Genomic DNA, 23,502 nt, shown 5'->3' with positions numbered 1-23,502 from the left:
ACTATCCCCTGGGTAAAAAACAAACAAACAAAAACAACAAACCAAACAAAAAACCAAAACACCAGCAAAAAAATCCCCAAACCACAAAACCACACACAAACCAAAACCTCTATCTACTTAGAATCCAATTGTACACCCCTACTAGAAAATGAGTAGCATTCAATTCTCTTGCTGTTAATTGCCAAAATCATACAACCACATAAAAACTGGTGCACTTTCACGTTACAAAGACAGTAGAACCCTTTTCTAAGTTAACAGACAGGAGTTTGAACAAGACCAAATTATGGGAAGTAACTGGTAAGATACTATCCATTAAACTGCCAGAGCTGCTCATGCCCAGGCTCTAAACTCAAATCAATTGCTAGCATTAACTTTGAAGTATTTTCACCAAGGTCAGGTCAGCACTTTCCTGGCCCAGAACTCAGGCATACTGAAAAAAGCCACAACAAAGAGTAACACAACTCCAATGCTGGACAGTAACAGAGATCATTGTAATACATATTTGATTGTGTTTAAAACTGGTGACTTATTTTTACAGCACTCTCAATTTGTTTGTTAGATTACAATATCAAAACCTTCATACACCTATTTTTGCAAGAAACTAAAGATTTTTTTTGTAATACATCATCCCTGAATCTTTCAGACAGTTTGCTCCATCTCAAAGATAGATAAATCTGCCTGGCCACATATGGTGAAACATATAATGAGTAAAAGTATCATCATAATAAAAATACATAATCATCGTTTAATCATTTACATCTGCCTGATAATGCCTGTGTCGCTTTTGTTCCATGTAAAGCAGAAGCATTGCCTCTGAAAAGCCTAACTTCAGATATTCTTAAATACTTTAGTCTGGAAAGTCAGATTTTACACACCAATTATGATAACTAGTGTTGCATTCAGATAGTAAATAAAGTATTGCCAATTTGATTTTAAATTTATCATATCTTTTTAATATTTAGAAGTTCTCCATTTTCATCATGTACTTGGCTCCTTAAAAAAACCTTCCAAGAAAAGGTTATCAAGAATATTTGCATATTATACAGCATGTGAATGATATATATTACAATTATATATAGAAATGGCTGCCAAAATCTAAGTCCCAACAAATATATCCAACGTACAAATCGGATGTTTTAAAATATTTATATCTTAAACCAGTAACATGCTTCCATTTAATCATTATACACATTTCATTCTATTCATGATAGCTTTCATGCTTTCCATATTCTCTACCTCAAAGAAGAGCATAACGTTAGTGATGAGTTATAGATGCAAAGCATCACAAAAACCAGCCAAATTTGGCAAAAAAAAAACCCAAAACCCACACTACAGAGCTATGAGAAATCTTATTAAAAATGCTGGTATAACTAATAAGTTTCTTTCAGTCCTTGACAATAGAGTTTAATGCTTACCATAACACTAGAGGAAGACTGTTCTGTTTGTTTTTACAACAAATAACCTAAAATATCTGCCAGTGATACCAGAATTACTTTTTTCTCACATCTCAAGGAACAGTGTGCTACAGTCCAGTTACTTATAAAAAAAAAAATCTAACATTCTAAACAAAAACTATCCTAAAAGACAGAGACTCCCAGCTATGACCATCAGTTTTTAAGTTGTTTGATTTCTAATTATAATTTCAGCTTTGTTCCTTGTTTTAAGAAGCATATAAATGGAGAGAATTACAAAAGTGATTTTATTTATAAAACCTAAATACTGATGCTTTATTATCACACACTTCACAGAACTGTGCTGCCTCAGGTATCAAGCATGGAAGAAAAAGTTGCTCTTGTAAATAGCCCATGTCACACGTGTATCACAGCTTCCATACCAAACAATCCTGTGGGCTTCATTCTTCCAGGGGTCTCCTACATTTCTTAGCAGTCTCCTCTGCAATGCCTCTTACTCTTCCAGCTCCAAAAATCTATTTCCTTTGTGCTATATCATTGATGTCCTCTGATTGCTAATACAAACAGGCTGACTATATCTAGAAATACAAGAAATTCAGATCTACCTGAATCTTCCTCAGCAGGCGTAAGAGAGGGAGTATGAATTTGTGTGTGTCTTTTCTATCTGGACAGTATTTCCTTATTCCAAAATTTGTGGCAATGACATGCGTCTTCCAAATCCCTACTGTTCTGTCAAATTTAGCTGAAAGTGAGGAATGAGTTAAAGAAGGTGGTGACTTAGAGGCAGAAATTAGGTAAATCATCTTTCCTTGGAAAAGCATCACATATCTATCAATCACACACTACATCAAGGCTAGTTTGACACTCTGCACACCTGAACAGCAAAAACAAACCCCGCAGCCATTCGTAAACAAAGTGCTTGAATAAATTTGAAGGCAAAAAAATAAAAAATTAAAAAAGAAAACCCAAACCATGCATGCCAGGTGGCATATTTTCTAGAAGACTGCCAGAACTGTCATGGCTAAATTAATATTTTGCTCTTCTGAATTCTGCTGTTGCACACTGATTTACTAACATACCTTGCTACTTCAGCTTGTGCTTCATACTTGTTTACTACATCAGTGTCCTCCTTTGAACCCTTAAACTTAATTTTTAATTTATTTTCTTTGGGGGATCATGTTCTTTGCACTCTGAACAACCAGCTTCCTCTTGGGGTAAGTCTTGAGAAGTCAACTATACCTCCACCCAGTGGAGCTGAAAACAGTGCAAGCCTCCTACCACAGATATACTTAGACATGACATATAGTTGCTTAATTCCATTATAGGTACTCCTGTACCAAAAAGTCACAAATTACATAGATGTACAATCCACAGCTTCTAGTTGTGAAATTTTTTTCTTAGACACAATAACCCACATAAACAAGCATCATCCTCTGTCAACACCATTATATCAGTTCAGTAACTGCTTGTACATTAAAATATAATGTTAAAAGCCAGCCTATTCTCCAATTAAGTATTTCAGAAGAGGCAATAGGAGTCCAGTATGCTTACAGATCTTTGATGATATGTGGCAGTAATGTAGGAACTAGAAATAGCTGGAGATCAGAAGGCATCTAGTACCTCAGAGCACAGTTTAAAGAAATGCTAGAGTAACTCCAATGAAAGCTGTAGCACCACAATAAGGACAGCCTATTTTTAAAGAAAAAGAGCATGCAGTCTCATAAAGAAGCACTTCACCAAAGTGCTGAAGGTGGAAGAACAAGGGCTCCACATTGTTTGAACATACAACTGCAGACTATCTATAACATTCATATTTCTTTGTGAAAATGACTGCCAGTTTCAGAAAAATTAACTGGTGTTAACTAATAAGCAACTCTCAATACCATGATCTGTTGGACACGGAGAAGGATGGTGGTTGTTTTGTTGTGGTGTTTTTTATTTATGTATTTGTTTGTTTGGGGATTTTTTTGGTTGCTTGGTTGGTTTTTTGATTAATTTTTTTTTTTGTTTTACTATAGTAGTGACTTTTATCTTACCATGAAGAAAGTAATTTGCAGTTTTGACTGTATTCAGCCATAACAAATCTTAAAATCATGTGGGATGCAATAAACAAATCTTCGCAACTTCAAATGAATTTGCATGAATATCTGTTTTATAAAAAATAACCACTACAGAGATTAGAAATGGTACTCTAAGACTTTTCCCCCCAGTCTGCCCATTTGGCCTTGAGACCACAACTGTGTAAAACCTCTGAAAATAGCAGGAAAAAGGAAAAAACTTTTTGAGAGGTATTGATTTCTTTTTATACTCTAGTCTGTAAAACTAGCTTGTCACAAGACAGTAGATAGCCTCTCTTGTAGATTTTCATACTAGTATACCTTCATATCTGAAAACATTTCTTTTAATACAGTATGTTCTAATCAGCTACTTACTTCAAATCTTGCAGAAGGTCCTTTGCATTAAGCATTGTTATTAAAGAGGTCGTGGCTGCAGGAATAATGATTATGGGAGTTCGAGATCCTGTAAAGATAAAGTTACATTTGCCTAGGTTGTTTTGTTGTTGTTGTGGCAGTGGCTTTGGTTGTTGGCTTTCTTTCCCCACCCTTTTTTTTTTTATTAAAAGGGACTGTAAATAAAAACACCTTTTACCTAACAGATCAAAATAATGGAAAAACATTCAAGGAAAATTGAAGTACGTCTTTTCTAAATGGCAGGTTTTCATTCACAGGAAAAAGTGAGTCTCCAAATATGGGTAGGACTCAATTAGCAAAAGATAATGCTGTCTGCATTCCACCACTTGTTTCTAGTGTTGCTTGTGGTTCCAACAAAAGAATGCATGGGCAAAATTCACATAAAAATGGAAGGGATCGTAGAACTAAAACTGACTCACCTTTTTTCTGGTTGGGAGGTGGTCTTGCTTGAGAAACTGAAGAAAAATAGAAAATATGGTAGAATGACTAATACATAAATACAAATGTCATTGTAAGGTAACATTTCAATATTTTTAGTTGCTGGAGTGAACAGAAGTGTCACAGACACAATACACAAAAATCGAAGAAGAGATTTATAATTTGGGTCTCTATTAAGACGACAGCTTTTGGCTGCTTGAAACAGATGTCAGGACAGTTGAGTGAATCTCTCCTGATTTTACTGAAGCTAGTCATCCTTCTATCCTTCAAAAAGGTCAGGGGACTACAGCGTTGAACAAAAATTGCCAGTAATCTTGAGAAAAAGCTGCTTGTAGATCTTAAGTTCAATAGTGCTGAACCAACAGGAAACTGTTTCACAAGAAGCTAATCTTTACAGACCCTTTCCTTTTCCATTAGTAGTAGTTATTGTACATGGCATATATAAGTTTTAGCTACCCTTAACACATGCACAACTTTCAGCAATGAAAACCTGAATTTCAGGCTTACTCCGGTTAATTTTGGATTGCAGTTTGAGCTATGTGAGCTCTTCAGGTGCTTGAAGCAATGAAGCATAACGGATATGGTAGCACTCAAGCAACAAAAAAACTCCAAAAAGCCAAAAAAAACCAAACTCAAACCCAACCAAACCACTAACATCCCCGCCAAAGAATTCCCCTCCTGTCCCCTATTCCCCCCAGTAAAATGTTTCCACTTCAGTGTTCCAAGTTGTGACCTTCTTAATATGGGAAATATTTCAGTCCAAAGTTGCAAAAGCACATGTTTCATCAGTCTGGTGTTATTACTGGATAATCTGGCTTCCTCCAACAAACATTCTATAGTTCAGTTTTCAGGTGTCCTAGCTTAAGAACTATTGTGCTTCATAATTATCATCATTTGTTTATCCTAATTCACAATATCAGAAAATTGTGAGTAGTAGTAAGATTGATGCTGACTAACTCAACTGCTACTACGCACGACAAGTTTCATTAATTGACTTCCAATTTCATAGCATCAGCTCGCTCATGTTTATTTATGACCAACTGTTTCAGAAACTTCCTAGAGCAGTATAAATATTCACAACACATAGTTGCCATTGTTGAAATATTGAGACCATATCCTTAATTATCTTTTCCTGACACTGTCAGACAGACATAATTGGCAACACTACATTGAACTACATGAACTTTACCTACCCAATGCATTTTTTTTTTTTTTTTTTAAATCTATGATCTCCTTAATGTAAAAAAGTTCCTTAAATATATGGGTAGTACCTGCTGCCCTAAAAACCCCCAAACAACAACAAAAAGAGGAAAAAAGCATCTGTAAGACATTTCATTGCTGTATCAAGAAAAGTTAGTAGAATAGGTAGTACTGCAGAAAGGTGCAGGGGAAAAAAAAAAAAAAAAAGGTAAATTAAAAGCACTTCTCACTTGTTACAGTTAGAATTGTACAACTGTTTTGTTCAATTCAGCTAATGCTTTTCCATCTGCAAAGCAGCATCTTCCTGGAAATCACATATTTTAAATGATTTTACTGCTGAGAAAGATTTTTCAGAACTTTCTACCTGTTGTAGGATATTTTGTGGTTTGGAAGATTTTTTTTTTTTTTTTACTGAGGCAGTATATACTTTCTTCAGACTATACCTCTCTCTCTTACTCTCTTCAACTTAAGTACAGAGGCAAGATGATGCCTAGGATTAGCCTCAGAGAAGGGCAAGATCAGTATAACCTATACAATGCAAAATAAAAAATACACTTCTGCCAGTTAAAGCCCATGAAGTGAGTAGGCAGTTGTGACAACTCAGTCAGGTTTCTTTTCTTGCCACTTCTACCCTTTTCATACTGCTGTCTGTCAACACCACTGGCATTATTATGCTTAACGGGGCTAGTGAGATAAGTATGACAGGCAGCATGACCTTTCCAGTACCAAAATAACTAAACAGAAGAATCTGTACACAACAACATTTAGTTATGCTGGGAATATTCAATACTAGAACAGATTTTTTTTGAAGAATCATTTTTTATTATACTAAGTCTTAGCATTAAATCTTACTAATAAATCTCAAGAAATAAGCAAGGCACACATTGAAAGCATTTAGTAGTCTCAACAAAATATACAGTACTTGAGCAGTACTTCTATGAAAAGTATATTAAAAAGTAGTTTTGTTTCAAAAAAACTCAGAATGTCCCCTTTCCAGTACCTTGATAAAAATAATAACCATCATCTTGTTCTTAAATAACACCTTTCACTTGAGACTTTCTTCTACCAAACCAGAAATTCTCACAGTATGTAAACTAGATGCAGATAGGCACATGGCTGTTTAGAAACACTGATCCTATCATACACTGTCTGTACCTCTTACATTCTTAAAAACTCTAAGGGTTCCTCATTAAAACAAAACCAAACATACCTAATTCTATCTTTGAATCTCAAATCAATCTGGCATACAAAACTGACTTGGTAGCTGAAATCTACTAACTGGGAATTAAAAAGGCAGTTGAGGATTCTGGCCCCATTACAAATATCTTATGTGCTAAGAAGTGTGAAGAAGTAGTAACACATTCAGAAAAAGACTTATTTCTGAAACATTAATAGCAGAAGTAATGACATATATCTTTCTGAGATTAGCTTTTCTATTTAGGTTGTTTCTCCTTGGAGTATTAACCAGCTCTTATCTCTATATCTGATCTGGCATTTGTGAGCTACAAAGCCGACAACCAAGAAGTCAGTTACTTTTTAATTTCACTAGTGCATCCTCTCAAAGGGCTAACTGGGCAACACTAAAAGAATGAACCCAAACCCCATGGTATAACATGAAACAAAAAATTACGTGTAATTTCCAATGCCTATGCAGTTAAAAGGCACAAAAAAACCCCGATCTCCACTTCATCCTTCAGCTAACTGAAGAGAAGCACAAACGATAGCAGGCTACCTTACCTGGTCGTGGTACAGGCTGTGCCGCTGGAGTTTGTGTTTTTCGAGCAGAAGCACCTTCCTTTTAAAAAAGAGAAGAGGTAACATTAACAGCTGGCCTTCTTGTCAGGTACATGTTTTTTTAAATATAGAGTTACAGAGGGTATCATGAAAATGAGGGCAATATGTTTCCATTAAATAGAAGAAAGAAGATAATGAAAATATTCAAAACTCTTTTCAGACATGGAGAGGACAGACCACCTCATAAGCTTTTACGGGCTTACAATTTAACCATCAAAAAGCAATAAGGAATTTTTTTTTCTATACTCAAATACATTTTTTTATTTATAGTATTGTTTCATTTTACCTATGATCACTTTCACAAGGTTTAGTAACGTAAATGTAAGCAATTTGCAATAGAAATTGCGAAAGAAGATCTGCTTATGATCTGGATGGAAAACTAGGACCAAAAACTTACAATGCATTCCTGTCTTGAAGAGTTTCAGTGCCCAGGAATAGCACTCTCATGACAATTAGTTCTGCTCATGCCTTATCCAATTACCTTAATGTAACCAACAGAAGACCTGTACTACTATTTATTCTTGTTAACTCTGCAGAGTCAACACACTACGTAAGAGAACAGTGAGGTCACGCATGTCTGGTTTCAAAGCAACATTTAATTCCTGCAAGAGCAAATTCTGTTTGCAGTTAATGCTGTGCAACCTCACTGAACAAAACATATATCAATAACACGGTACAAAAAAAAAAAGCTATCTATTCGAGCCACTTCAATTTGCAAGGCTGACAGAAAACCTTTTAACATGAAACCATGAATTTTATCTGAAAATTATTTAAACGCTATGTGAAGCATATCCTACAACCGTGAGACACTCAGAAAGGTCAAGGATCCCAGTCTGGAAAAAAAACTGTTGGAAAGGACTCCAATATGGCATTATCACATTTGTATGTCCATGCATAAATAATAATATGTGTTGTAATTAAAAATAAAAAAACCCTAATGAACAGGGGACTACAGGCAAGCAGCATTAAATCCCACAGTTTAAATAATACGTAAAGAAACTAACTGCTTTTAAGTTTCCACCATGGATGTTAAACTCCATTTTTATCTCAAGAAATGTGAAATACGAAGAAGAGAAGATCACTTGATAAGCCCTTTACTGAAAATGTCTCTTCCCTGTTTAGTCAAAGCCACCCATGATCAGTGACAACAGTCTGGAGCTGGCATTTGGTGCAGCATGCAGCTTTTCTAACTTTTACAGTCAGTAATCTCCTATTCATCTTCAGTATAAAGATTTAACCCCCAAGTGCAAGAAACAGATTACTCCTGAATTTACCCATAACTCTTTTCTGTTTATTAAAATACCAACATCTGTGAAGAACACTTGATTCAGGAACTATTGTAAAACTTTTTTTAGCTTTTGAAAAAACGTATTTTTGCCAATATCTTTTCATAATAATTACTAAGAAAACTATAAAGGGTACCATACACTAAAGGAAAAACATCAGGACAGGCTGACTACATTTGAGAGAAGACTTGAGAATGAGAAACAGCAGCTTTCTTTTAACCAAGAGAGTGGAAATAAAATATTTGGCATCTGTGTCTATAGAAAAAGGTAATTTTCTGTGTGAAAATGCTGTTTCTGTGGTGTAGTAATTACACATTTTGTAGAAATATCAAGAATTCTCCTGTATCATTTCCTTAAATTTACAGCCCTTTATGAAATGAGGGGTGGGGGAAATCAAGCTAAATGTTGCTTCCTGCAATGCTAAGTTTTGTGTTTCTAAATCCAATTCAGTTTGCTTGGATGCTTGCTTAACTATTACTGTCTGTGGTCCTACATGTCCATTCTTCTTTTGTCCCCTGAAGAATCAGTAATGCAACTTTTCTGCCTCAACTTCCACTTATTCAGTGTCTCCAACGTCTCAAACATACCCTGCAGGTCCCACAGCAGCTGCAACGAAGGGAAGGAATCAGAAAGTGCTTCACAGATTCTAGAGTTCCTGGAAATTCTTGGAAAAACTTATAACCAAACACTTGTTTTGGTTTACATGTGACTTGTGCTTGTGATTTCTCTCTTTACCAAAATGTCCATAAAGCACCAGTATATACATAGAATGAAGCCTAACAAAATAAAGTGGCTACACTGATAAACAGGAAACTTAGTGCAGAAGCCTAAAGCAAAAGGCAGACATCAGAGAAAATTGCACTGAAACAAAAAATCCAACCCTGAACCAAATAAAGCAGCACACTAAAAAAAGTCACATGAAAATACCTGATCATGGTATGAAAAAAATTATATTAGGTATAAAATAGCTACCACTTCCATGCCTATGACCTGTTTGTAAGAACTATTTCTGAAAATCAATAAATAATGGAGGTCACAGCTTTTAGTTCTGTAAATCACTGCCTTAGACTGTGATCATTTCATGGATGAACCTCAGCTCACAACTCCTGATATTCTGGTATCTTGGCACAGAAGCTCAACTGTCACCTTCTGAAGGCATAATATCTATCCTTTGTAACTCATTTACGTCTCTTCTCTCTTTATGATTATCACCAACCTAATCCTCTAACCACCCTCTGCTAAGTAAAATCTGCAGCCAATGTAGCAAAAGAAACTCTGATCAGTATGTCAAGACCACATTTCTTAAATGGTTTGTAAGTAAGCAGAAAAGCATACTATTAGGATGAGGAAAACCCATAAGTACAGAGCAGTGATGGTTGACAACATACACTAATCAGAAAAGAAAATCTGCTTTCAATAAGTAAGTCATTAGTTAGCAGGAAAATTTTGCTGACATTTCATATTGTCCTGAAAACAAAAGATGCTAAGTTTAGACACAAAATTAATGCTTTTTAAAAGCATTCAGATAGCGATCTAAGTTTTTTCTAGGATAATGTACTGATTTATACAAGCTTTGTTTACAAGACCAGTATAACCACCAAGAACTAGATGCTAGGATTTCTTCCAGAGGAAAAGAAAAATGACAAGGGTAAACTTCATAGCTGGTTCACTCAACTACACAAGGTACATGCTGCTGGTAACTTTTAGCCTGTTAGCTACTTGGAAGCAAATTCTTGTTTGCATGCTTTAACTCCTCATAAAAACAATTGCTTATTTCTCAGTGAGCACACAGTAAGATATTTCAAATCTTCTAATGTGAAGTTTTTAATGCAAAAGTTACACTTAAGTAACTAGCACACTGCAAATTCAAACTCCAGTTAGAGGAGCTTTTGTTTCGGTACCTGTACCCTAAGTATCAGAAGCAGCAGAAGTCACTGTTTAGCTATTTAAAGAACATTCATTTCCTCAAAGTTTCTGAACACTTAGTGTTGCTTGAAGATGGCGTTCCTAATTCTTATGCATAAGCCTTTTGAGTCTGTTAAGGAGTAAATTATGAATATTCATAAGTTGAAACTAATTTAGTAACAAAACCATGTAATTTGAAAAATACAAATCTTCTTTAGGACGACCACTTAACATGGTATTTTAATCAAAAACGTGTTACTCGGTTTAGTTTTGCTCATTTACCACAGAAGGTTATATATAGTTTACTTATGATTTACACTGAACACATGAGTATTTAACCATTCATAAGCAATAAAATGACAGAATGAAATCAGGAAAACAGAACATTCTGCTTCATACCTTTCTGAATTTCACAGCATCATTTACAAATACACCACTGTATATACTTTTCAGAGGAATTCACTCCATTTCAGTACTAATGTTTCCTATCCTATTAGACATTTACAAAACGTCTGCTCAAGAACTGGTTTCAGTGTATGTGTTCTCCTATTTAGCATTGTCCTACCTAAAAATACTGGGTTCACAAACCAATGCATGAATAGAAAACAAAGTAGTGCACATGGAAAAAAAATAAAATAAAATAAAAATAATCCAGATTCCCCACTTACAGTCACACAAGGGAAAAAACCTCACACCCTGAAGAACAACTCACTTCTATTATTATTGTGTGCCCTAGTAATTAAGCTCTTAGTGTGTTCTTCTCTTCCCTCATTCCTTCATACAACTTCGATGCTTGTCTTAAAAATTCACACACTGCTACATGCTCTGCTAAGTTTCATAAGTGTAAGCTGTGCTTACAATAACAAGAAGCCTTAGGTCTATTGCTTCAAGTGCCTTAAATTGATCTATTTTGGCTTACTTCATGCTTTTCATTTCACGTGTACATTCATTTTCCCTTCCCTGATTCTACATTACACAGGCAAGTTGCAATATATTATGAAGAGGCAAATTCTTTTTACCTTGGAGAACAACAAAATATAGCTATTAAAAATTTCTTTTTGTGGCTTTGCAAGATACAAATAACAGGCCCAAACTCTACTTTGTTGCATATGCACTATCCCAACTGCTTTCTTTGTAGGGATCCATACAATCTGTAACATTTTGACCTTCGAAAAAATGTTAAGAGCAATAGATAGAATCGATAGTTTGATGCCATCTTGTGGCTTTTTTAATTTAGCAAATCTAATTTCTATCTTGTTGCTTTGTATCATTTAAATTAGTACAAGCTCTTTACCCAAAAACCTAAACTTTTTTATTTTGGTACCTTGCATGGTCCTGTACAGAAGGAGTACAAGTAAAAAGTAACATTTGATTCTACAAGAGTATCAGCAACTGCTTTCATATAAAGCAGCTTTTGGCTTCACCATCCATGATGGAAGACAATTCAACCAAAGACTGTTCCATTCATAAGATGAAAAAAACCTGCAACACACAGATCTCAAAAGAGAAGAAATAAATACGTGTGGATGGTAAGCTTGTAATATTCTTTTTAAGAACAGACTTAATCTACTCATTTTAATTGAGAGAAGAGACTGCATGAATTCTTTTTAATTACCAGCAACTTTGCTGTCATTGCCCAAGTCATTTCGAGTATTGAACTTTTGAGAATTCTAGTAAAGCCAGCCTGAAGAACTACGGCAAAATCTAAACCAACTCTAAAGTTAAAAAAAGTATTATTTTTCTTGAAATTAAATCTTGTACACATCAATGTATGACAAACAGCTAAACCAATGGGACGACTTCAAAAATACGTATCTAACAACTTGTCCAGATGCCCTATTTTGAGACTGATAGAAACATCTATCTCTCTTGGATAAATAGCTTGGATTCTGAACACAAGTCTTTGTTCTAAAAATTTAAAGTGCTTAAAAACTTTGTGGGGAAAAAAAACAAAAAAAACCCAAACAAAACCCAAACAGGTCTTCCAAAAAACTAAGCAAAACAATTCAATGGAGTTGCTCTGCCTCTGGAGCCTTCATAATAATTCTCTGGCTTCTGTTCACATCAAGAAAATTTTAATAATATTTTAACTAGTGTTTCACATCACCATTTTATTGACACAGGAAACTGGTATAGCTTATTTGCATACTTCTATGCACACCAGTCTGCATATGCAGCCCCCAAGACACACATTTAATTAATAAATTGCAAGCTTTTAACTGCCTTCCTAACTTTAACCTATGCTGTAAAAAATTAGAAATTTATATCAGGCTCTTAACTATTGTGCAAATACTGCTAATATCTCAGCCATTTAAACTTCCATTGCTTGATATTAATAAAAAGGTCACTTCTGTTTACATTGCTTCAAATTCTTCATAGTCTAGAAAAGAGTGGGAGTTTAAGCAGAATTAGAGATATTTTTATAGAACTCACTTTAAAAGAGGAAAAGCTTATTTATCAAATGTTTATGATATCAGCTCAAGAAAATAACACCATACCTCCACTATTTCCTACTTCAACAACTAAAAGTGATGTGACAAGACATCAAAGGAGTTAGTAAAAATTATACAAATCATATTTTTTTAAAACCCCAAAACTGCTTACAGTGAAGATCACATCTTATCAAGTCCAGTTTGAAGAAAAATACCAATTGAAGACTGCCAAGCCTCCAAATCAGTTGCAAAGAAGAAAATTTGATGCCCATCTTTTTAAAAAGATACAACAAATTTCAGCATAATTTTCAAAATACTGTTAAAATTAGTAAACTGGAACCCCCCATTACAAGAGGGATGTGGACCTGCTGGAGCATGTCCAGAGAAGGGCCACGAGAATGATCCGAGGGCTGGAGCAGCTCTGCTGTGAGGACAGACTGAGAGAGTTGGGGCTGTTCAGTCTGGAGAAGAGAAGGCTCCGAGGGGACCTTATTGTGGCCTTCCAGTATCTTAGGGGGGCCTACAAGAAAGCTGGGGAGGGACTTTTTAGGATCTCAAGTAACAACAGAACTAGGGGGAATGGGGCAAAGCTGGAAGTGGGCAGATTCAGGCTGGACGTGAGGAAGAAGTTCTTCCCCACGAGAGTGGTGAGACCCTGGAATGGGTTGCCCAGGGAGGTTGTTGAGGCCCCATCCCTGGGGGTCTTTAAGGCCAGGCTGGATGAGGCTCTGGGCAGCCTGATCTAGTGGGAGGGGTCCCTGCTCATGGCAGAGGTGTTGGAACTGGGTGATCCTTGTGGTCCCTTCCAACCCTGACAGATTCTGATCTGTTTTAGCAGAGGACTTTAGAGCCCTAATGGCTCAATGGTTGGACTTGATCTTAAAGGTCCCTTCCAACCTAAAAGATTCTATGATTCTATGTTTAGTACATAAATTTTGCAAGTGTAAGAAAATCCTATGTAGACAATCTTTTCTGAGTGAGTACAGCATTACAATGGCAGAGCAAAGGGAGAGAGAAGCAGCAAGGGAGGGTTGGCAGAAATAAAACTATGCTGAAGTCACCAAGGGATCAACTGAAACTTAGAAATACTAATACTTGTTGTTTCGCAGCATTCAAATAAAACTTTTGTTTACAAACCCGGTCCTTTATTAGTCCATTATAGAATTAAAAAATGACAATATTCAGATTCTGGAACACTGACACTGTAAAACAATAAAGAACACGACTACTGATTTTTCTTTCAGTAGCAGGTTAAGCCTGTAGATCAGTGTAATTGAAAAAATATGAAAAATATTCACTGCCATTTCTTGTTCATTACAAACAGGTTAAAAGAAGCTTAGTTTAAATGTGGAAAAATACGATGGAATTAATTGGTCTTCTTATAGGTAGTTTAGGCAATATCCCAGTTGTGCAAAGAAAATGGTTCTAAGCAACACAAATTACAACTGAACCTAAACAGATACTGTAGTGACTAGTGATCAGCTAGGAACAAAACCATACAAATATGCTAGAATAACAACAACATTACCAGAGATGTTTTTGGAAAGAGTTAATGAAAGTTAATGAATTACTGAGATACCTTAAAACTTAAGTATGATGATCCTAAAGCTAAGATTTCAAAACATTTCTGAACAGTCTTCAAGGAAGTGTGCTAAAGCCCCTCCCATCTTTATCCTTCCACAAGGTATCAGTAACATTAAAATATTCATCTTGAATTTGTCAGTCATGTAATTCCAACTTTTGGTACTGAGATAGCAATTCTGAATGGAAGAGCAATGGTGTTGACAAAGATAGATGAAATATGTATGTACTTCTGTCTTCCTAGGGATAAGCTATTTTCATAAAAAAACAACGCTTAATCCCGAGAACACCAGAGGTATCGTTTGCTTCTTTTAAAAAATAGAGGCCTGCCTATAACATACATACCTATGTTTATTTAGATGTCTCTCTCATTCATTTGTGCTGAGCAAGGAGACAAAAGTAGGTATCATTAAAATATTTTTGCTTAGAATTATTTCCCTTTGGGGTAACTCTCTGAGCCAGCCTCATGCATATTATTCAGCAATCACTAAGATTTCTGACAAACACGCTCTGAGAATTGTTTCATCTTTCTTAAAATTCAGGTGCAAAAGTTCATGCCCTACTGGTGTTCTGTGTACTAAGATCAGAATGTGCACACTAACTCAACAGAACTGAAATTTACATAAATGTGAATTTACTACACTTTCCTAATGCTTTTGTCTCCAACTTTCACATTCACACATCCATGAATCTCTATTTCCAATACTACCTGTAACTGCAAGTATTAAGTCATTGACATTAAGTGTTTTTTCATCAGAACCCCACAGAATACAGCGTTCAAATAACTCACTTGTGTAAAGCACTGCTGATGTGCAAACTCTAAACAAAAAATCACTTTTCTATTTGTGTCCTGCTTTGGAAATGGTGTTCAAAAGAACGCCCCTGTGGGCATTAAAGAAAATGCAGCTTGGTAAAGAGCAATGGGAAGAAGACCCCACTTACACCTGCATTCAGCAAGCAATAAATTTGCAGAGAAAAAGGCTTAAAAGAGCTGAGGAAGGCTCCTTTGCAACTTCTGTAAAGACTCCTGAAATGCTTTGCGCATGAAGAATATTTTTAAAAGCTCTGCAGATGCCTAAATGCATACAGATGGATCCTTTATTTCTGAGGGAAAATTCTACCAGAAAACGCAAACTGAACCAAGAACCAAGCAACTGTTTAAATTCATGTGATGCTGTTCAACATCTCAATGCAACAGAAACTGATGAGGCTCTTTCCAGCCTTCCCTTGGTTATACTGAATTGTGTTGCTAGAACAGGGGATGCTGTAATACTAGAATTCTAATACATAGGAAGCGATTAAAAACCTTATTTTTTTTCATGATTGCTTCAACATATTATCCAGCACGACTTTCTCCCTGTTGTACTTCATTTTGATGTGATATCCTTTCTATTCACTGTAAAGAGGTTTCAATATTATTCTTCCATACCTTACCAGCTTTTACAATCCCAGCACTATGGTTATATATTACATTACAATACAAGAAAACAATTATCATAATTTTCATGGTCAGAGAGATGAAAGCAATTTTGCAAGCAATCACCTTGGAAGATTTAAAATACCAGGAGAAAATCCTCAAAGTGTGTTCCTTTAGGAGGCAATGCACAAAGCTAAGGAGTAGACTGATGAACTCTTAGTTGTTTGTATTGCCTAGAAAAGTAAGTGATGAGTTCAGAAGTTTTTCAGGATCAAAAGCTTTAGGTATTATAAATTGTAGTGAACAAGCCAAGAGATAAGAGGGCTTGACTGATGACAGTGATGATTGTAAGAATACAATATACTATAACCACTTTGACATAAAAAGGGCTATTTTCAACTGTCACAGGGCAGGGTAAAGCCTAGAAAAATGTTCTAATTGCAGACGGTCTTACACTCAAGGCTTCTTCCTTTAGGAGAAACAGCGAATCTACCATGCAAGGTCAACTGCAAAAGAATAGGGATTTTTAAACCACAAGAGGTGATGAACTTTAGGCCTGTTATAACTGGAACAGGCTGACAGTAACACTAAAGTACAGACGTGTGCAGTCAGTCAAGTAATAATGGTAAAAAAATTTATGCACTCAAATTTTCTTCTTAACTCTTTGTATTTCTTTATTTTGCAAGTTGTACTCTAAGACACTCCAGACAGTTTTGCTGGATATCCCCTTGCTTCACAGGCTACAGCAAAGTGAAGTGATAGCAACTGTATGTACAGGACAAAGGAATATAAAAAGGAAAAGAATAACTGTGTATTTTTACAAGTTACCTGTGCTATTTGCAAACAGAATAGAAAAACCCCAACATAACATCTGTTAAGGCCCTCATAGCAACAAACTGTCCACTGAGACAGAGCAGATTAATTATCTTGGGTGCTGGTGATAAAAATATTGACAAAATATTGAGACTTGAGATATCTGCACAGCATCAGACAAGCAAGTTAGAAACAGAGGAGTAATTAGCTGCAAAAATTTCTGCATTAGTCTTTTGCGAGAGTCTGTTGAGTTCTGCACTCGCATATGCTGGAGTTCACAGGTTTGTTTTCAATTATATATTCCTTTTTAATATGACATCAAAGAATAAAAATTAATCAAAGAATCACCATATTCACAACCCTCGCCCACCTCCCCACCCTCAATTTTATCCTGCTCTTACTCTACAGATATTATTGCTTTAACACATTTAAAAAAAACGACTGAAAGGCAGAAAACATTTTTGCCATGAAGATCGGAAGTGAATGAAATCAGAGTTTTTTGGTGGGCGGTGGTGGGAGGACGATGAGTAAACAGGCTTTTTTGTTTGCTTTTTAACACTGTGGCTAAGCACCCTTGATCATAATAGCAACAAGATACCACTTCTCCATGGCAAGAATGCAAATTCAGTCATTTCACCCTTTCTCAAATGCCTAATTTAAGCCTTACTTTTACAGTTAGTATGATCAGAAAAGGCCCTGTGAAATGTTTGCCAAACACTATACATAAACACAGCATTATTCAAGGTTAAAATGCATGGGAACAGCAACAAAAACTTCAGACAAAGCTTTTTGTGATAAAAGCACCTCTAGCAGGGGGGATGGGATGAGCTGTACACACATCTACTAGGCCACATTCTGTTCCCCATCTCCTTTCCTCACACAACAATATAACAGTCTTTGTCAACAGGCTGATAATCTGTTCAGAGGAACTGATCTACACTCCATCTTTAGTACAAGAAGCTATGAAATCTGGTACAATCTGCCCCCAAACACAAAGTTACTGTTCATCCTTTGAACAAACTTATTTCGCTAAAAATCCTAAATCAGAGAGAAATGAATTATTTTGAACAGACACAGAATACCTCCCATTTTCAATGTACAGGCTTGCTATATGGTGCCACATGAAAAAGCAACATTATGAAAACTTTTATGGCTGGAACTGACATTTGGTTGTAGTATTTCTTTCTGCCTGGTGATTCCATACAGTTGTATCAAGTAAAATTAAAATATTTGAGTAGGTTTAACTTCAAAGAAGACATCTATTACTGCACCAAAACATTTACATTCAGATTTCAACAAAACAGCTCCTTGGAAACATTTTCTCACATTTTAAGCCAGGGCACAGAGGCATGTTGGGATTCAAAAGAACAGACATACAAACTTCAAGAACCAAACCTACAAAGTTCATAAGCACTTAATATTTAACTTTAGGAATTACATAGCCTCCCATGCTTTATATATTTAACACAGTAAAACACCATGGAAAAAAAAATTTGCACTCTTCCTCAAATGACTGCTCCTACAACTAGTAAAAAGCATTAACATATCTTCCTCACTACAATATTCTGATGTCTGAGCATTTCCAAAATTTACATTAATAGCCTCCCACTTATATCAGTAATAGTAGTTCTGACAAACTGTCTTCCAGACTGCTGAGATCTTTTCCTTACACTGCACTACGTAGAAGGTTCACACACTCCAACACAGTTAAACACCTAGAACAAAAAAAGTGATGTTTTGGGTACTGTTATATGCCATTTGTAGTCCTGTTCTCCAACTCTCTCCTTCCTTGTTTCCCAGTGAGACCCATTGCACTATGTGCTTTTCATGGCAGAACTCTCATTCCAGAATTCCGTTTTAATTGAAATCTGTTTTTATTTATAATTATGAAGGAGCACTCAAATTAGACCAAAACATTTATTCCCCCACACACTCTTCTCCAAGAAATTTCCATTCAGTACAACTGGGTAACTCAAAAAGGTCTGAAGTTTCCCTCCCAAGGTACAGCTGTAAACAAACTAAAGAGTTAAAATATCCTGCAGGGAACACTACTGTAGAGTAAGTACTAAACCACTGTACATGTTATCAGAAACAGCCAGCAAGACATCCTCTGAACCCAAAATTCTGTACTTCCTAGATTAAGCATTCGTACTTGTCCAACAGATTCCAAGATTTAAAAAGAACCCTACTAATTCTGCAAACACTACAAGAAATTAAAACCTTCTGGTTTGTACCCAAAGAGCAAAACAGACAATACTGTGTTAAATTTCAGCTGTCTTCATTTAAGTGTGTTGTAAAAGCATGGCTCTCTGACAACTTACGCAGCCTTTGACAGGGCTGTCTTTTAGTCACACATCATAGATTTGTGTTGAAGACAAACAACAGAAGAATAGATACCATATTTTCATCAATGCAAGAATGCTTTCTACTTGTGTGCTTCATGACAAATATTTAGGTTGAAACAATTCCCTTAAAAATTATTTGTACTAGCATGCATACAAAAGAATTTGTCAATTATTGCTACAATATTATATACCAGCTAAGATGTGCAAACTGCTATTGGTATTTCTATCCTAAATACACATATTCATACCACCCTACTGTAGAATGCAAAAGCTGATGATGTTATACGGCCTGTATCAAAAAATAACTCTAATGGCAATAAATCGTGCATTAAGTTAAAATACAGGATGTATTCTGGCTGTATCACACAAGGAATTTTTCCATTTGGCCTTCTGCCTCTACTTTCAGCCTCCTTTGGCATTATATTGAAATTCCCCATTATTCTTCTCTCTTTAGTAGAGAAGATTAAATTAAGCCCTTCTCAAAGCACTAAGAAGACAGCATTCAACTTTTATTTTTCCATTTAATAGACAATGCATACAGTAGATAAGACTATCTCTGAGCTTCTATTTATGCATGATGAGATCTGGTTTATAATACAATTGTTCTTTGAAATGTCTACAGCACAGCTGTATTTTTGGTAGTGCAGAAGTGCAGGCCTCTTAAATGAAGGTAAACTGACAAGGTCTCATTCAAACAGTCTGGGGTCATTCTGTTCAAAGATGAAGACAGGACAAGTGCCTTATAAAAACTACAAATTTTAGGATCTTCCTATTATACCATGACTTTTATGCAGTCTCCATCCACCACTGCAAAAAAAAAAAAAAATTAAAAAAAACCAAACCCACAAAATACCCAAAAAAATGAGCAGACTCAGAAGTGTATTTTAAAACAAATTTTAGAAGTTTCCAATGTTGCCTCTCACTCACTCTCTCTCTCCACTCCCACACTCCGCCATGTGTATATATATATATACACACAGACACATAAAATTGCCTTGAAGAACTTCCCACTGTGAATAAATGTCTAAGTTGACAGACTACGCCAGTCACCACAGACACAGGTGAAGTTCACTGCAACTATTATTTCTGCAACTTACATGTTAGCAAATATCAGTCATGCATAATGATCCTGTAGATTTCACAGTTTATCTGAAGGAAATCTGCCTTAAGCAGCAAGACCTCTTCAGCTCTCCTTCAGCCCTCACATCTGTCCTGTTACTTCAAATAGTCGTTTTGCCTTTGAAAAGTCTACTGTCAGTGACAAAAAATATGTTTTTTTTTTCTCTCACAATCTGTTGCAAAGGAAGGTCCCCTCACCAGAAAGCTAACCTCTTAGGTGGCAGGAAATAAAAATGAGTAAGCCATTAAGAGTCAACAATGTTTTGGAATACAGTTAGGCTTTCAGTGCCAAGATCTCAATAAAAAAACCCAAAGCATAACAAGATTCCTCTCTTATGACACCCCAGAACTTTCTGTACGTGCTTAGGAGGGCTTCACCAGTCACAAACAGATTCAATTTCAGAGAGACTTGCCCAATAATTTCCTCATTTTAATCTGGTGGTGCTCTACTTTTATGAGAAAAGCACCAAATCAAAATAGCAGCGTCACCTTTTGAGAAAGGGCAACATAGTAATTCTATGTGTGGCTCAAAAGGCTGGTAATAAGTATAGAAAGCAAACATTTTTATTTATTCCTGTTCCTCTAAAAAGACATTTTGGAAATGTAAGGAAAAGTTTGAACAGCTAATGCCAGGCTACATATTTCTTCCTTACTTCTCAGCTTCTACATTGTCATATTCTTGGGCAAATTCATATATGCCTATTTTGAAGGAGGAGCAAAAACACTTATCTTCTGAAATTTGTCACTGTTTAGTGCTTAGTTTGAAGAAAAACATCAGAAAATTAGATAAAAATGATTAGGCACTACCAGTATGACAGCTGTTCTAAAACCCCCCCAACTTTTTGTTGCCATCAGGTCTCAATCAACTGGGATCAGATACTCTAGGTAGCACATTTTCCACCTGAGATGACAGAGGTGGTTAGATTTAGCGATTTCAGGAGCTCAGGGCAGCTTTAGGGAAGCACAGCCAGTTCACTTCCCAGGCCAGCATGGCTCCAGAAACAGCACCACCACACAGCATGGAGCTACTATTTATAAATCTTGCAAGCATCTCATGTATGCCACAGCATTGTTTTGAGAACAAGCAAGCAATTCTACACAGAGTCAGAGCTTCTTAGCTCCAGCCACATGGGACCTGAATCAACTCCAGAGTTCCAGACTATTCCGAGTAGGCTGATGCATCTATTCCCTAATGGTTGACATTCCACAAGGCTTATTTGATTGTGTGCATTACCATGTGAATGCACAGATCCAATTTTAATCTGGCATTGGTCCAAAGCAACCTGCTAGCAAGAGAAGTACGGATTGAAGAGACCTGCTCTAACCCTCCCCACTGTACCCAGCATTTCTCACATTACTGACACATCTCCCTGCCCATTCCTCTCTCCCAGAGTACCTCAGATAAGTTAGTTAATTACACATAACAACCCCCCTCTTTCCTGTCACAAAGCAAACTCAGCATAAAAGCACAGATATTGGTGCATAGTACCAGATAGCACTGTGTAGGGTCAACTTAAAAAAAAAAAAAAAGGAAAAAAAGAAAAGAAAATGGAAAAAAAAAAGTGGTGGTTTTTCACAGTAAAGAAATCATCTCCATATGAGGTGACCTAGATTCTTTAAAAAGAAAAAAAAGGTGGTGGTGGTGGGGAATTCTTTTTGTATTGTATCCAGGCTTCATTAAATTAAGAAGGGATTTGTATTCCATTTTATTGTTTTTCTTGCTTACCTAGAAATGCAACACAAGTAGAAATAGACTGTTGTCTTTTTTTTTTTTTATTACACTTTTTACTAATATTAATAGAATTACAGAGATCTTTATATTTGTCAAACTAAGTAACTCCATTGAAAACAGTAAGATGGAGATGCAAAGCAGGCAGAAGCCAGATTTGGTTTCCTAAAAGTTATTTCTTTTTTTTCCTCAGTGTAAAACATAATACACATGCAAATAAGAAACATACATTAAGCAAAAATTACTGAAAAAGTATTTGTAGAAGTCTAATGAAAATACTTGTGATGAGAAAACAAAAAAAAAGGGGGTCATGAGATATCTGGAGTTTAAGAGGATAACAGTTTTTTGTGTTTTTAAGAGGTTCTGTTGTTGATTTTTTTAGATGACAGATGCTCCCTATGAACTAACTCCAGTGGAACGGATGAGCGATAGAAAGCTTTGCAGATGTTGATTAAGACTTACAAGAATATTCATCTATTACAGAAAAATCTAATCCTTAATTTTTGGCCAAATTTTATTAAGTCTGCATTATTACATTAAATATATCTAGTTGTGTGTGTGTGGTTTTTTTTTTCCCTGCTAAACACATAGCTCCCTACAGTATGCACTAATAATTCTTAATATTATGACTTGAGATGGACAAGATGCAAGAGAGCTCTCTCTGACTCCTTATTCCTGTTGGAAGGGACTGAATTAGAGAAAATAAAAAACCCTAGAATTTAAATTTGAAATAGTTTAGGATAGCAGAAAAGAACAAAAACTCTCTAATTCTGAACCAATATTCTCTGTCAATTAACATAATACAAACTGAACTTTAAGGATTTCTTCTATATCATATATTTGAGGGCCAGAAGTCCTGGAGACTCTGACTCTACATTAGTAATTTATGTGAAAAAAAATCCTTGGGCTCACAAAATTAATCTAGAATCTTAATCAGATTACAGAAGGAATTATGAACACACTTATTCAGAAATAAAGCACCATTCACAGAATCACAGAATCCTTTAGGTTGGAAGAGACCCTTAAGATCATCAAGTCCAACCATTAAGCCATGTCTCCTTTTCCTTGGATGTTGCTAAAGGGATGCTATTATTAAAATTTAATGTGAATTTCAGAAGTGGAAAGAGACAGTCTGCAGGACAGACTGTCAACCAGGGGTATGCAAAGCCATTTTGTGTGGTAACTCAATGTCTTTGTTCACAAGAAGCATATACAATAAAACATCTTCCAAACAAGTCTACTTCCAAAGGACTTTTGCCACAAAACAGAATTAACTTGGAAATTACCAGGAATCAGTTCAATGGTATGAAGGACACTACATGAGAAAACTCAGCATGTATTAAAATCAGCTTTTCATTAATATACAGACTGGAAACTACTTCATGTTGATGGAATCATTAACATGGAACAACATTATGAAAAACCACATACATGAAACAGGCTGGCCAAGCTGAAGCCAATGTATCAATCTCGGTGGTGTGCAGGGTGTTCGGAGCAATTTTAGTTCCCTCAACATGTCAAAGAGCGTGGCATGGAACTGCTCTTAAAAGGGGAATTATT

The 23,502-nt window shown here is 35.8% G+C and overlaps 1 protein-coding gene across 1 annotated transcript in view; it reads right to left on the bottom strand.

Moving 5' to 3' along the window:
• Positions 1-23,502, bottom strand: part of CDC73 (cell division cycle 73) — a gene marked incomplete at its 5' end in the record, with an annotated part of 85,709 nt that overhangs the window by 11,855 nt on the left and 50,352 nt on the right. Inside the window, 3 exons of the mRNA XM_008936965.1 lie at positions 3,845-3,932; positions 4,303-4,338; positions 7,259-7,316. Of these exons, the coding sequence (XP_008935213.1) occupies positions 3,845-3,932; positions 4,303-4,338; positions 7,259-7,316 (182 nt within the window). The remainder of the gene's footprint in view (positions 1-3,844; positions 3,933-4,302; positions 4,339-7,258; positions 7,317-23,502) is intronic.

Source organism: Merops nubicus, unplaced genomic scaffold (assembly GCF_000691845.1).
Source record: "Merops nubicus isolate BGI_N331 unplaced genomic scaffold, ASM69184v1 scaffold7933, whole genome shotgun sequence".
Taxonomy (NCBI): Eukaryota; Metazoa; Chordata; class Aves; order Coraciiformes; family Meropidae; genus Merops; species Merops nubicus.
This window is presented reverse-complemented; position numbering and strand designations above follow the sequence as displayed.